Consider the following 16,588-nt stretch of genomic DNA (forward strand, 5'->3'; position numbering starts at 1 on the left):
GTATGGTGTGTAGTATAGAACTAAAACATGATGATGCCATGCATATTTTAGTTTCTCAAGTATGCTCCTCTCTCTTCACACATTCTGTATAGTTTTTAACATCAGTTTTGTAGCTCTGAAGGACTAGCTTTCATTTTATCGATTTTAGTGACTGTTTTCTGCTTTCTAGTTCATCAGATTTCACCTAGCTTTATTCTTTTTACTTACATTGGATTTCATTTATGCCATTTCTCAAAGCAGAAATAAAAATTATTGGTTTGAGACCTATATTTCAAAATAAGTGTGTAATGTTATAAATTTCCTTCTAATTATTGTTTTAACTGCTGCTTGTACATTTTAATATGTTGTATTTTCATTTCAAATCAATTTAGAATATTTGTATTACTGTGTGACTATTTAAATAGCTAGTGGGTTATTTAGAATTGTGTTGTGGGAAATTTACCAGACCTGAGTTCATTCTTCTATTCAGGGTCAGGTGTGAATTCCTCTTTGGTTTATACTTGCAGGGGTGTTGTACTCCCCTTGAGCCCACATTCAGCCTTTAACAATGTGTGAGCGTTTGGATGAGTTCTTTTTGCTCTATTTTATGTAGCCCTGTTGTCTTCCTATTCTCTGTTGTGGTGAGCAGTGTTCACATTCCATCTCTATTTGAGCATGTTTGTCATCCATATATTTTGTGTGACAGGTTAAAGAAAAGTTAAGGTTTTTTTTTTTTTTTTTTTCTGGTTTTTGTTGCTGATAATGCAGAAGGAATCTCTCTAGCTTTCTTCATCCTAGGATCAAGCCGGAGTCTTGGTGCCGTATGCTTTGAACTATACTTTGGGTAGCATTTTAGAGTTCTTACAGTGGAAGCAGAATGAGAGAAATTGATGGCTTTACATATTAAATGCTCCTTAAGGCTGCATTGCAGGCAAAAGTATAGCCTTAGTCTTGAAGTTCATGGAATATCCTCTGTTACCTTGTTGTAATAAAATTTTTGTTTACTGATTATGATGACATTCTTGGTCTGCAGGAAATAATAGGAGTGAGTTCCTTCTTTCCTAATTTAAGTTTCAAGGACATTTCATACCTCATGTTTGGAGAAATGGCAGAGGTGGGGGATTGAGGCCCAAGCTTACTGTTTATAGTACAACAGTGTATCTACATAACAAGCTCAGCCTTGGGCCTGTTGGATTATCTGATCTTGGAGCTAACAGTGTATAATTAGGTGCTGTATTCCAGTCTAGTGACCTTTGAATGGACAGAGTCCAAGGGAGCTAGCTGTTGAACAGGGCTTTAGGCTGGTACAGAATGAAGGTAGGTAATGAAGACATCTTTTATTATTTTTCTATTGTATAACAGTATGGCTAACTTGAAGATTAAGCATTTAAAGGAAAACAGCTAGTTTATGGAAATGATTTGTTTGTTTTGTAGAACTTCAGCTGTCTAATGTTGGTCAGTATGCTCTGACATTTTTAATAACCAATTTAACTTCCTTGCTTTTGTTTTTCAGAAAATTCTTCCCGGAGGAAACACATCATTTGATGTAGTTTTTCTTGCAAGAGTAGTAGGAAATGTAGAAAATACTTTATTTATTAACACATCTAATCATGGGGTGTTCACTTACCAGGTAAGAGCCAGAACTTGTATTTCCTTTTCAGTACAGATATAGCCAGCAAGTCTAATAACGTTTAAGAGCTCACTTTGTAAACTCCAAGGAGAAAAGGAAAAGCAGGATGTTAGACTTAGGATACTTACACTTGCTGTACCTTATGGGGTTTGCATTTCATTTATCTATTTATTTGCATTTATTTATTGCATTTTGTTGTAGTTTGTTTGCTTTTAGTCTTAAGAGATGAACTGAGGCTCTTGCATATTCTAGGTATACACCTAGCTATACTTCTGGCCATACTTGTTGACTTAATGAGTAGACTGTTGGAAGAATGAAGGGCTTGGCTCTCCTGGGCCATTAACAGCAGACCCAGGTGGTCATAGTCAGTCTGTATTTTCTATGGATTATAATCAGGTTGTTCTTGAGATGGACCTCAGTGGCCTGCTGTACTCTAGGCCGCTGTCTATACTCTTTCAGACCTGGTTTTCCTCTAAGTCTTGTCCTAAACATACTCCAGTCTGCTTCCCTCTGCTCTGCCCCTGCTCTTTCTCAAGAGCTCCGACTTACAGGATATCTACCTAACTACTTTTCACTGTTCTCTAACTCCTCCCACAGTCTATGACTTACTCTATAGTTAGAGCAAATTCTGAAAGAGTCTGTCTGTACATCTGCCCATTATTAGAGAAGTGCTGTGAGCACAGGCATATTACTTAGTATGTTCACTGTTAAACTGTATGTGCCTGTGCCTAACTCATCATAGACAATAAACATTTGCCATTTGAATAGATGCTTCTCCCTGTTAGTCGACCTAGGTAAGGTGTTCCCGTGTGGGATTAACCTGAGCCTGGGCTATATCTGAGCATTGTCTGAGTCATGGCTCCATCTCTTAACAGTTAGAGTGGGGAAATTTTCAGCTTCCTGTTGCTTCTCTGTGAGTATTCCATGGTGAAGGGCTGTCACATTTTAGTTTCCAGTATACTACAGAAGTCATTCTAGATGCACATATAGTTTAAAGCAGACCGGCACCATCATCTCAAGAAGTTCTTAGTATTTCTCACATCAAAAATAGATTGACTGTTTTCAAAAGATCAAGTAGAGCTGTAACTATGAAAATGATAGTTTAAAAAAGCAACTCACAAACTTCTTATTTCCCTTTGAAACAGGTATTTGGTGTTGGGGTTCCAAATCCATATCGGTTAAGGCCATTTCTTGGTGCCAGAGTCCCCGTAAACAGCAGCTTTTCACCCATAATAAACATACACAACCCTCACAGTGAGCCTTTACAGGTGAGTTTCTGAGGGTAATTTTAATTAATCCTCATTTGGGTGGGAATTAGCACTTAACATGAAATCTCAATCTGTCACAGTCGCCAAGATTATGTAAATTGCTAAGATTTTATAGGTGGTCAGTCTACAGCTGTTTAAATATTGCGCATTTTTCTCAGTCCCTGTTGTTAGCCAGTCATCTCTCTTTGGATTTAATTTTCTACTCCTTTTCCAGTTAGTCCTTGTTTGTTTGTTGAAGGCAGGGGTTGATGCAGGCCTTGCACTTGCTAGACAAACATTTTGCTGCTCAACGGAGTCCAGTTGTCCCGAATGGTAGGTAACAGTACCGAGGAAGACTTAGCTCAGGAGCCTGCAGAGTGTGGCCTTCACCGCACACACAAAGAAAAGCAAGCAAGCAGAAACCCTGTCCAGCTTACACTAGAATTTTGCTGGGTTTGATGCTTTGTTCTTTTTATCCCTTCCTGGAAGACTTTTTGTGATAAAACAAGTAATAAAAGTTTTCCATTGCTTTGCCCCAAATTTATTTAAGTTAATGAAATGTTTTTGTTCTAAGATGGAGAGTTATCTGCCATTAAAGGAAAATCTTTTGCCATCTTACCCATCTGTTCATTAATGTTTACTCCAAAGAAGGAAGACAAGTGTTCATACCTGTGTCCTCAGTCAGGACCTACAGCACCTTTATGTCACCAACCCTATGGCCAAACACTGGTGATAACCTAGACGTCTATCAGTGTTGTGAATGTATAAGAAACTGTTGTAAGACCAGGCAAGTTGACGCACACTTCTAATCTCAGTACTTGGAAAGGAGAAGCAGAAGGATTGTGAGTTCACACTACCTATAGCAAGGCTGTCTCAAAATGAAAAACCAAAATGAAAAGCAAGCTGATTCAACCATAAAGATAGAAAAGAAATAAATTATTGATGTATCATGGTGAATCTCAAAGTAATTACATTGAAAGAAAAAAAAAAAACTAGTCCAGACATAAAAGTACATGCTATTTATTCCATTTGTAGAAAACTCTAGAAGAGGAGCTGGGGAGGTGGCTCTGTGGGTAAGAGTGCTTGTTCTTTCAACATGAGGACCTGAATTCTAATCCCCAGTACCCATTTAAAGACTTCGGCATGGCGGTTATTTGTCTGTAACCTCAGCACTGGGGAAGTGGGGTCAGGCCGATTCCAACAGCTCCCTAGCCAGCCACTTTATCTGAAAGGGCAGCAAGCTTCCAGCTCACTGAGAGACCATTGCACAGTAATACAGTAATACAGGAAAACACCCAGTGTTCTGCTGTGGCCTCCTCATGCATGCACATAGGTTTGTACACCCACACACTCACAAATGCATGCATCACACACATACACCATGCACAGGAAGGGGAAAAAAATCTGCAAAATACAAAGGAATCCACATGATGAACAGATTTGCCTGGAAAAAGGAAGCCACAGAGAGAAAGAGAAATAAGCTCCAAAAGGCACGAGGAAATTTTTAGAGCAGTGGCTATATTTCATATCTAAATTGCAGTGATGGCCTCATACCTGTACACCAAAGTCAGCAATTGTCAAGTTATACAGCATAAATATGTGTCGTTTATTGGACACCAGTGATATTTTAATAAAGTCATTTTTAAAAACACTGTAGGCACAAGCCTTAGAACCCTGCTTTATCTTTACTGTGATTGTACTGCCAATAGAAACCAAATATTTTTGTATTTTTTGTTTTAATTGAAACATAGTAACTGCACATTTATGGGACACATATATATATTATGGGACATATATTTCACTACATGTATACAGTAGATAATGAAGAATTCTGGGTAATTGGCTTATCCATCACCTCCTACACTTTTGTGTTAGAAATACTCAGAATTGCCGGGCAGTGGTGGCGCACGCCTTTAATCCCAGCACTCGGGAGGCAGAGCCAGGTGGATCTCTGTGAGTTCGAGGCCAGCCTGGGCTACCAAGTGAGTTTCAGGAAAGGCGCAAAGCTACACAGAGAAACCCTGTCTCGAAAAACCAAAAAAAAAAAAAGAAATACTCAGAATCCCCTCTGATCTTTGAAATATCCAACTGTTGTCAACTGTAGGTTACCCTGCATACTGAAGACCCTGAGAAGTTCCTCCTGTCCAACTGCACAAATGGTTATGCACATTAACCAGCCTCTCCCTTCAGCTCTCCCTCAGAAACTTTTGTGTGTGTGTAGTACTGGGGTTCAAACTCAGGGCTTTGCATATGCTAGGTATATACACTCTCAGCTCAGAAACCAAATGTTTTGATCTTTATTAGAATTACATATGTCTCAATGTTTATCTTTTCATTATTTCACAGTTCTGGTGGTTATTGGATATACCACTAGATCTAGCTATATATGAAATTTATATGTACATATAAAATTTTTTTTTTTTTGAGATGGTCTTATGTAATTCAATCTTGCCTCAGATTATGAAGCTGATGATGACCTTGAATTCAGGATTGCCTCAACTTTCCAAGAGCTGAGATTATAGGCATGTGCCACCACACCTGGCTTATTTATATTTCCAACCCTTCATAATTTACATGTATTTTTATTTGGGAAAAAAAGTGTTGTGTTGCTTCCTAAAATTTAATTTCTGAAACTACACTACTTCCAAGTTTTCAAAGTTACCTTGATTTATTTTAAAAAATACTGTTGTTTATGTAGATGAGTGATGGCAGTGTGGTACCTGCCTACATTTATCTATTTTTGTATCCTTCCAATAAGTAGCGAGGATGCTAAATTCTCCATTTCAGCACACCACTTGTGATAAGAGTGATTTTGATTGTAACCATGCTGTATGCTTTGTCCCAGGTTGTAGAAATGTACTCTAGTGGAGGAGACCTTCACCTAGAACTCCCAACAGGTCAGCAAGGAGGTACCAGAAAACTGTGGGTGAGTGGAAGCCCAGCTTGCTCTTATGTGTGCTCATGGAAGTCAGTCATTTTCTTTATTTTAAAAGTGGTCCATGGAAGATTTATTCCTACCGGTCATTACAAACTGTGACAAAAGTTCTGTGGTCTGTGGCAAGAGGGCATTCAAACCAACACGAAGATCTTCTGATACACAGCATGAGAATGGATTGTGAACATGATAAATTGAAGCAGTTTACAAAATGAAAAGAAACAAATTAGTTATAGGTATATGGTATAATGATTCAACATGAAAGAAAAAATTGGCAAAATTATAAACTTGGTGTAATTTCCGATTACTTTTCAGATACTCTTTCAGTATGTAAAAAAGATAGTGTTTTTATATAAAAGTTAATCTTGTTAATCTATATATTATTTGAAATAAGACACTTTCAGGAAATGTGTCTAAAAATTTTGTTTAAAGAAAATACTTGAAGAAGATTTTTAGGCTGCAGGGCAGGAGGGAGGGGTGACTAGAGGGATGGCTTAGTAGTCAATACTAGCTCTCCAACCAGAGTTCAGTTCCTAGCACCATGTGGTGGCACTCAGCCATCCTTATCTCTAGTTCCAGGGGATCAGTGCCTCCTCTGGCCTCCGCATACACCAGGGAAGCATGCATACAGACAAAATACCCATACTCATAAAATAGAAATAAATAAATCTTTTTCTAAGTTAAAAAAAAAAACCTGAAAACAATATTGGTTTTAAAGAAAACACAGACAGACGGATGGACAGACAGACAGACAGACACACACACACACACACACACACAGCATGAGAACCTATCACATTATCCCAACAATAAACAAGTCATTTTGAAATGGCTTACTAACCACAATTACTTAAAGCTTACTAGTGTATTAGAACATGTTTTGTTCACCCGTAAATTCAACAAGGCTTAAAATAAAAGGAGAAAAGGTGTATTATAATGATTTGATTTTAAAAGAAATAAAACCCATTCTATATACCATTGCTAAAACAACTGTTTGAGAATCTTTCCATCTAGTATTTATTTTCAAGAGTAGAATTAGAAATATATAGCCCAGAAATCTGCTCTAAGAATGAGCCACTGGGGCTGGAGAAATGGCTCATCGGTTAAGAGAATGTAGTGCTCTTTCAGAGGACCCAAGTTCAGTTCTCAACACCCACATCTGGTGGTACGTAACTACCTGCAACTCCAGCTCCAGGAGGTCTGACTGTGCTGGTCTCGGTGGGTACCTACACTCATGTGCACATACACACAAACAGAACGAGGCACTGATAAGCACAATGTACTTTAGAACATGTACTCTGGGCTCTGTAACTCCTGGTGGACTCTAAGCAAGTCACTTTACCTCAGGTACTTGATGTTCCTTACATTTATAGACTTCCACTATATGAGAAGTTTACACCCAGCTTTGAAACTTGGATGCAACTACAGCTTTTTTGTTCAATTTTCTATAGAGTGGTGACCCACTCTGTATTTACACCTGGAGATGTGTGAATTTACGTCTTGAATCAGGATTCCCCATCATAGAGTGTTTTCTCTGTGAATTTATATGTCTTGAATCAGGATTCCTCATCGTAGAGTGTTTCTCATGCCTGTGAAACTGGTATGTGATGACTAGAAAATTTCTAAATGAATATAAAAGAATTTAGACTTCTAAATAGCTAAGAAGTATAATGAACCCTGGCAAAAATTAGCATGACCTTTTAATGCCCCAAGTGATTACAAAAATAATAACCAGTCATGATTTCTGTAATCCTTGAGTGAGAAAAGGCGATCTGTGGTCCTTGTTCTGTACTAGGGAAGGTGTATTGTTGTCTTCTCAAGGAATATGGTCTGAGAACTGGGAAGTTTAAGCAGAGGTTTACTTAGCAAAGGCAGATTGGAATGGGCTGTCCCCAAAGTGGAGGTAGCAACCCAGTAGATTCTGTGTTGTGGGTTTTAAGTAAGGTTTATGAATATTTATGAAGTAGGTAGCATAGTCATGAAATAAAATGGCCCTTTCCCTCCCAAATCATAGCAGATTAGATTTCCCTGCACCATAGATATCTATTTCTTCCCATGATCCTTTAGAAAGGCCCTGAGAGAGGATGGCTGTCAAAACCGCAATGAAAATGGTATTCTCATGGAAGGTCTTTTGAGGATTCAGATCTTCATTAGTGCACATGTGTGGGAAAATGCTCTAGCACCCTAAATTTGTTTTATTTTGTTTTGTTTTTATTGTATTTTATTTTATTGTTTTTTTTTTCGAGACAGAATTTGTGTAACAGCCCTGGCTGTCCTGGAACTTGCTTTATAGACCAGGCTAGCCTCGAACTCACAGAGATCCCCCTGCCTCTGCCTTTGCCTCCGCCTCCGCCTTCCAAGTACTGGGATTAAAGGTGTGTGCCACCACACCCATCGAGATTTATTTGTATAGTGGGAACAGTCTATCTTCCCTTCAGAGGTTTAACCACCAAGATTCATTCCAACCATCGGAGATGAAACTCCCAAGGCATATAAGGTTACCTTATAACATGCTGCTCAGGATCCATGGTTGATGTCAAAGTTTTATCATGAAGCAGGACCCAGGGCTTTATGATAGGTTGCAGGCTGTATAAACAGGAGCAGAACTTTGGCTATCTATAGGTATCCTTTTGCCCGGCTCTACTATTCCTGTCCGTCTTCTGCCTGACATCACTACATTAGAATGTCCCAGGGACTGAGTCAGGTTCCAAGAGTTGGAAAGCACAGCTGGGGTCTGTCCATCCCCTCCCACCCCGAGGCTTCCAGTCACATGTTTTCTACTTTGAGACTACAGAGTTAGGGAAGTAGGGATAGGTGAGGACCAGTAAGTTCTTGAACGTGAGGTTTTCCTAAAATAAGCTAGAAGTGGTTTGCAGAAAAATTCTGATAATTTCTAGGCAGCCAAATAGTTCTAAAACCTGGAAAAGAATTTATACACCCCACCCCCATTGTATCCCAATGAGTCTTCCTTCTAGTATAGTACCTGTGTGGGTGTTATCATTTAGAAGACTGAAAGTTTATGCTGTGTGTGTCTGTGTGTGCTCACATGCACCAAGAGCTTTATTTGACTGCACTTGATGAAGTGTTAGTTTTTAAATGAAAGGAAAGCAGAGTCCAACCCTCCTGGTTATCATCTGGAGAACACTATCCACTTCCAGAAAATACTGTCCTCTAGTGGGGATATTTCCATTGGATAATTTCAGGACTGAGTACACAACTAACGTGTTAAAAAATAACTGGTTTTCTAGACTAGTTATGCTTTTATGCGGTTTTTGCAGCTTTTAGTTGTTTTCAGACCATTGGCTTGATTAACTTATCTTGACAAAATATACATCACCTGTTCAAAAAAAACTTATTTTTTTGTATTGTAACACTCTCTAAAATTGAAGGTTTTATGTGTTACAATCAGTGAAGCATATAATTAATTGGTAATGTACTATTTTTTCTTAGTAGATATATAAAATAATAGTGCACCTTTGGTCTGTGTCATCCACTGAATAAACAAGGTAGTTGTGCAGTGTTCCACATGCTGTGCTACATTATGGTCTGTTTACTCACAGGAAATCCCTCCTTATGAAACCAAGGGAGTGATGAGAGCCAGCTTTTCCTCCCGAGAAGCAGATAATCATACAGCCTTCATAAGAATAAAGACAAATGCCTCAGACAGCACAGAGTTCATCATTCTTCCCGTAGAGGTAGAAGTTACAACAGGTCAGTGGAAAACTGGAGGAATGCAAAGTTTGTTCTCTTCTCAGTTCCCCTATCTTGGCTGAATGAAAGATAATTGTTCACTGTTGTTTTCCCAGCTCCTGGAATTTATTCCTCAACTGAAATGTTAGATTTTGGAACACTTCGAACACAAGGTAAAATAACAAAAGTGTTTATGGGTCTCTCTCAGTTACTTTTCTGTTGCTGTGAAGAGACACGGTGGCCAAGGCAACTTATAAAAGGAACTATTTAATGAGTGTGGGGGGTGTTGCTTAGAATTCCAGGGGGTTAATCTGTGAACAACATGGAGGGGAGCATGGCAGCAGGCAGACATGGTGCTGGAGTAGTAGCTGGGAGCTTACATCTTACCTGCAAGTTGGAGGCAGAGAGAGGCTGGGCCTGGTGTGGGCTTTTGAAACCCCAAAGCCCACCCCTAGTGATGTATTCCACAAGGCCACACCTCCTAATCCTCCTCAGAATAGTTCTGCCTCTAGAGACCAAGCCAAGTGTATGAGCCTGAGGGGGCCGTTCTCATCCAAACCACAAGGTCTAAAAAAATCCAATTGAGATTCAGTTCTGATGGCTCTACTCATAATTCACCTTTGAAAGTTATTTCTCAGTGGGTAATCTTTTAGACATTTCCTAAGAAACCTGCTTCCCAGGTGATAGAATAAGGTCAGAGTAACTTGAATCTTCCAGGTAGAAACTGAGGTAGAAAATAGTTTCTTAATCCAGTTCCTCACATATTCAATTGTGAGGAATACTTTTTTCCAGTAGTAAAATAAAGGAAGTCAGAAGATTTACCTCTGGATTCTTTAAAGACATGAATTATTCAGTTGCATTTTAATGGATAATATTGTTTATCCTAAGTGGTCAAAGAAAGAACTCCCAATTCTAAAATCGTAAACAACCAAGCTCAGATTTTTATTAAAGAAAAAGTACAAATACTTGATATGAATCATTTGTAATTAAAACTTACTTGTCCAGGATTAAAGACCATATTTTCGAAAAATTGATTTGCTTTTTTTTTTTTTTTTTTTTTTTTTAGTTTTCTGAGACAGGGTTTCTCTGTGTATCCCTGGCTGTCCTGGAACTCGCTCTGTAGACCAGGCTGGCCTTGAACTCACAGAGATTCACCTGTCTCTGCCTCCCTAGTGCTGGGATTAAAGGCGTGTGCCCCTACCACCCAGCCTGATTTGCTTTTAATATGGTAATTTTGCATTGTAATTGCCTTGTTGGAAAACGATGTAATATCTGCGTTCACAAGTTACACTCTAGTTTTTGTTTGGTTTGGTCTGATTATTTAGGTTGGGTGTTGGTCAGGGCAACTCTTGTACATCAAACAAATATCCTGATGAGTAAAGTGACTCCTACCTAATGTTTCCTTTATTGACATGACTGTCATTATAGTTCACATTCTAGAAGAACTTCAACTTGATATCTGATAAGGTAAAGAGTCTAATGTGCTATGAAGCACATCTTCTAAAGAAACACTTCTTTCCCTCCATTTTAACAGATCTACCAAAAGTTTTAAATCTTCATTTATTAAATTCAGGAACAAAGGATGTACCAATAACAGTAAGTAACCCCTCCACCCCACCCCACCCCACCGTGTGTGTGTGTGTGTGTGTGTGTGTGTGTGTGTGTGTGTGTGTGTGAGAGAGAGAGAGAGAGAGAGAGAGAGAGAGAGAGAGAGAGGGAGAGGGGAAGAGAGAGAGAGAGAGAGAGAGAGAGAGAGAGAGATTTAACGTCAGAGTTAAGTCCTTGCTCTATGTTGTAGTAGCCTGTTGACTCTGGTTTTATATAGAGTATGAGAAGCCTGGTCTTCATTCATCTCTTTATTCATTCATTTAATAATTATTTAAACATCAGCTATGTATTATGCTATGTCCTAAATGTGGAGCTATGAGTCAATCCACCAAAGTCCCCTCCGCCACTGAACTCATTTTGAAACTAGGTTTCTTTGGGTTCATAAACGTGCAGTAAGAAAAGGATGGGATTTTAATCAAGAGAGCAACATTAGAAGACGTAGGCATTGTAGGAGAACACTGCAGCTACTTTGACACAAGTGTAGATGGTAAAAGAGACCAGCCAAAGCTCTAATGGTGAGGTCACAGCAGCTTAGACTTCTCTCCTACATACACTGCAAACTGAGTTTTCTGAGAACTTAAGTTTGTTTTGTTTTGTGTTTATTTCAGCATTTCTTGCATATTATAACAAGATTAGAGGCTGGTATGTTTTTAGAAAAGTTGTTACTCTCTACCATTTCCTATACATACTCAATTTTAAGGACCAACTAGGTAGTACTGAATGTTAAAGGTTTATTGTGTTTTGTTAATTCCTCTTCCAAGAACTGAGCCTCTTTTCATTATTTATACATACTCAATTTTAAGGACCAACTAGGTAGTACTGAATGTTAAAGGTTTATTGTGTTTTGTTAATTCCTCTTCCAAGAACTGAGCCTCTTTTCATTATTTATTTATTTATTTTGGTTTTTCGAGACAGGGTTTCTCTGTGTAGCCTTTGGAGCCTGTCCTGGATCTCGCTTTGTAGACCAGGCTGGCCTCAAACTCACAGAGATCCACCTGCCTCTCTGGCCCCCGAGTGCTAGTATTAAAGGCGTGCACCACCACCGCCCAGCGTGATCCTCTTTTTAAACACTGTGGTCCTTCTCGGTGCATGGTAACGATACAAGTAACTCCAAATTCAAGCTCCTCCCCTGGTGATGGATGACCACCCACATTCAGGCCCTTCTCTCTGTCATGTAGCTTTGAGACAATAATCTTCCTGACATTAATGTGCCGTAGATGTCTTCAAAGGAAGGGCCGCATGAGGTTTCCACGCTAGCTGATAAACAGGGATCATTTAGTAACTGCCACTGTCAGCTTGATGTTCGCTTCAGTGAATTTATGCACACAGTATTAAGGATCCAATTGCTATGTACTAATGGGCTCTCTCCTCGCTCGCTGGCAGGCCTCTGTGGTTTCAATGTGTATTGGACTCTTTGGAGACAAGGTCTCATTAGATAGCTCTGGCTGGCCTGGACCTCAGTGGTTGGCTTTAAACTCAGAAATCCACCTGCCTCAGCCTCCCAAGTGCTGGAATTAAAGGCGTACACCACATCTGAATTCTTGGACTCTTGTGTCTCACTTGAATTATTGAATGATAGTTTGATTTGAATATCATAAGAAAAGGCTAAAATTATATTAAGAATGTATGCAAGCTGCCTTTCCCTGGGAATCTTGCCATATTTCCCCACTTTTTAATTATCTTTGAATAAGTCATAGTTAGTAACTAATACTAAAATGTTAGTATAAATAAGTTTATTACAAGGTAATAATTTTGTATTATTTTTCATATTGTCACCAGAATGAACTTCAAGTATTTTGCTTGCTTTTTTTTTTTTAATTTCCTTAGACAAATAAGTTTTACGTGATAATTCAGGTTTATTTTTAATGAGTGAACAGTTCAGGTCATTTGTATAAAGTGAGTCACCAATTGTATATTTGTTTACTGTTAGTGCAGTATGTTTTGAGGTAATTCTGAATGTAAATATTTCCTTTGATTTGGAAAATGCTTAAAGTATTGCATTTGAAGTAAGAGAATCATTTTTTTGACATCTATTTTAAGTTCTTCCTGCTTACAACAACTTATCTTAGCAAAAACCATGACTCGTTCTTTCCTGCATGGCTTTGTACCAGCTGCTGCCACTCCGAACATGCTGCAGTGGCTCCTGATGAACCACTGCAGTGTGGGAACGTGTTGGGACGTGGCTCTGGTCCCATGGTTGCTGTCTCCCACACAGTAGCCACTGAAGGAGATAGCTGTGTGGTGAGAGCCCACTGAGACCTCAGCTTGTAAGGCCAGCTCTCTAGCAAGCCACAAGCTCCAAGTAGCAAGTAGATGGAATCACAAAACTTTGTAGACAGATTATTACCTTAGAAAATATCTCCTCCAGTCTCCCAGGACGTTCTTACAGGTGGGGAAAATGAACCTGAGTATGTGGCACCTTGCTTAGGTTCCCACTGTGTCACTACTAGATTGCCATATGTATTCTACTGCTTTCCCTCTCTTGGGAAAATTGTTAGTGTGGTAAAATATATAATGAAAGCAAATGAAATATCTTCCATATGTAGCTTAGCTAACAGTTTAAACAGTTCTTTGTTTAATCTCAAAAATACATGCATACCCTTCAAGGAATGAAGAGATCTGTATTTCAAGTGGTGGTTATTAACAGTAAGCTTTATTGATAAGTAAGATATTTTGAACCAATCATCCAGTTCCCGACCCCGGTCTGATATTCAAATGAGAAAGCATTCTTCAAGAAAAAGTGAGGCAAATGAAGAGATGAAATGCTGAGAGAGTGGGAGACCAGAAGCCATGGCTGTTAAGAATTCCAGCTCAAGCAACTGCAAGAATCACCTTTAGGGCCATGATCTAGGACCTGCAAGGACTTGCTGGCTGCCCAGGACTAATAGTGCCTGGGAAAGTGAGCTGCCCTGGCAGGCCCTAGAGTTATTATAATCACCTTAGTTCCCTACCATAGCAAACGCCAAGCCACAGAGCCAATGTCTTCACATTCTTCTCACACACTTACTGTGCCTTCAAGCACACACAGATGTGCCCATGTGATGTTCAGTCTGGGTAGAATTCTTCTTTATCAGTGAACAGAAAGAGTCAGCTGCGAATGGGGAAGAACCTAGTGACTTGCCAGCCTGTGAGCAAGCATACCTGATGAGCTTCCCAGATGGAGATTCTTTTCTGTGGGAAGTAACCAGATTTGACATCAAGTTCACACAGTCCTGATCATTTAATAAATACTTTGAATCAGGGTTAGTGTGCAATACCATGATTCCGTGAAGACACTTTTGTGCAGTGGGTTAGACAGTGACCCTATACCAAGTCAGGTAACCTGGCTTTAGTCCTCCTCTTGATGCTGACTGTTGAAACATCACTTTATAATGTGAGGCTCTCTTTATCAGAACAATGGGAAAGGGGTTGGACTTTTGAAGGCTCTTTTGCTTTAAATGAATTGTATCATTGAGGATGATAAAAAATAACTAGACCTTAAAATGTGTTTATTTTTTAAATATACACTAAACATACACCATCTGCTGGGTTTTGTTGTTGTTCTTGTTTGCTGGTGGGTTTTGTTTTGTTTTTTAAATTTTAGGTTTAGTTATGTGAATAGATCTGATTCCCTAAGTTGAAAGCATTCCAGCCTCTCTTCCGAGTTAAGTACCTCTGTAGTTGGCCTTACTGCCCAGTGCACCAGTAATGAAATGTATAGTCTGCCCTTCAACACTGGGCCTTGCCTACACTGTCAGGCCATGCAGAAACAACTGCAGAGGCCACCTGGGGGTCACAGCGTCTTGTGTGTGTTCATTCTTCCCTTAGAGGGCAGCTCCATAGCACCTTGGTGTATGGATTTCTTCAAGACAGATGAGTCTTAAGTTGGCTTCATGTCCCCTTCACTCACAAAGTAGGCAATCATGCAGAAAGTGAGACCTTTACGTTTTCCCATGTGTGAGTTTGTCCTTAGATTCCTACTTACTAATCTCATACCTGGTTCCCTTGTCATTACTGTTTCATAAGGTATTCTAATGAAAGGAAGGTTTGCACTTGCCCTGTTTCATTTATAGCTGCTACAGACATTAAGCCTTAGTTTAGAGTATGCTTCACTTTCTAGCTACACTAGACTAAAATTACATTTTTTTTTCTTTGCAGAGTATTCGACCTACACCACAAAATGACGCTATAACGGTACATTTTAAACCAGTTACATTAAAAGCTTCTGAAAGTAAATATACCAAGGTTGCAAGCATTAGTTTTGATGGTAAATATTAATTTTTTTCTATCATAGAGTGGTGTTATTTTGATAAACTAGAAAGCATCTATGTTGATGAGTTAATATAGAAATCCAGACTATTTTAACCCAGATTTAACAGTACTGCCTCAATTGATTCCCACACACACACACACAAAAAAAAATCATCACTAACTTTTTGGTTGTTGTTCGTTTTGCTTTGTTTTTAGAGAGAAGGTTTCTCTGTGTAGCCCTAGCTATCCTGGAACTCTCCCTGTAGCCCAGGCTGGCCTCAAACTCACAGAGATCCACCCGCCTCTGCCTCCCAAGTGCTAGGATTAAAGGCATGTGTCACCACCACCCTAAATCAGTATTCACAATCAAGAAATATTAGCAGATACCTTAGGATTGGGATATTTCTGTAATCTGGGATAACCAGTCACAGCTGTCATAATTTACCTTAATTATGAAATCATTGGTTATTTTAATTAAATGATAATGTATTTAATGTTCAGAAGCACGTTTAGGTTTGTGGGCAAAAATACTCTTCGTAGTACTTTTATATTTTGACTTTTTAAGCAAAGCAGACAGCCCTGCCTAAGCTTAAATAATAGCCTTTATGTTATAGTTGTCCAATTAGCTGTTATTTCAGATATGTGTAATATGTGTCATTTGAAATGTTATCCCTGATCTACAGCTGTAATGCCCTCAGTGTACCCAGTCTCACCTGAAACATTAGCTCAGACTTAAGCATTTTTATAGTCTGTCTTTACTCTTTTTTCATTTGTTTTAAGAGAAATTTATTGGGTTTGCTATTGCAAATTTTAAATAATGACTTAATGCTGCTTAACTCAGTATATGACTAAATAAGAACTGAAACTTGGAAGAGGGCCTGTGTCTTCCATAGCCTCCCCATCCTGAACATGCCTATTTGGTCTAATCCACCTGTCTCGCCTACACAAGGGACCATAAAGATGAACTAGTATTCTGACACCCACATCTGTCTGGAGTCCACATTTCACAGCTCAGCTCATCAGATGAGGGTAGTCAGTGAGTGTGGCAGCACCCTGCCAAGCTCAGCATAGTGTTTGTGAGAGAGTCAGTATATTCCTTAGTTCTGGAACATTCTGGGGGGATCTGGAGCAATGATACAGGCTGGGGCCTCTGCAAGAACTCCCAGGGAGTGGAAATTGAATATGTGACCTCTTTCATGATGCATATGTAGAAAGTTAGAATTACAGCTACTATCATATATGATATCTTGCTATCACAGCTACATCCAT

At 39.1% G+C, this 16,588-nt stretch overlaps 1 protein-coding gene across 2 annotated transcripts in view; it reads left to right on the plus strand.

Annotated features, from left to right (window-relative positions):
* Positions 1–16,588, plus strand: part of Tmem131 (transmembrane protein 131) — a 167,584-nt gene that overhangs the window by 108,695 nt on the left and 42,301 nt on the right. For both annotated transcript variants that reach the window (XM_059244018.1, XM_059244017.1), the window contains exons 6-12: positions 1,493–1,609; positions 2,755–2,877; positions 5,702–5,782; positions 9,352–9,502; positions 9,598–9,654; positions 11,016–11,077; positions 15,227–15,335. In XM_059244018.1, the coding sequence (XP_059100001.1) occupies positions 1,493–1,609; positions 2,755–2,877; positions 5,702–5,782; positions 9,352–9,502; positions 9,598–9,654; positions 11,016–11,077; positions 15,227–15,335 (700 nt within the window). The remainder of the gene's footprint in view (positions 1–1,492; positions 1,610–2,754; positions 2,878–5,701; positions 5,783–9,351; positions 9,503–9,597; positions 9,655–11,015; positions 11,078–15,226; positions 15,336–16,588) is intronic.

The sequence above is a fragment of the Peromyscus eremicus genome, chromosome 16_21, assembly GCF_949786415.1.
Source record: "Peromyscus eremicus chromosome 16_21, PerEre_H2_v1, whole genome shotgun sequence".
Lineage (NCBI taxonomy): Eukaryota > Metazoa > Chordata > Mammalia > Rodentia > Cricetidae > Peromyscus > Peromyscus eremicus.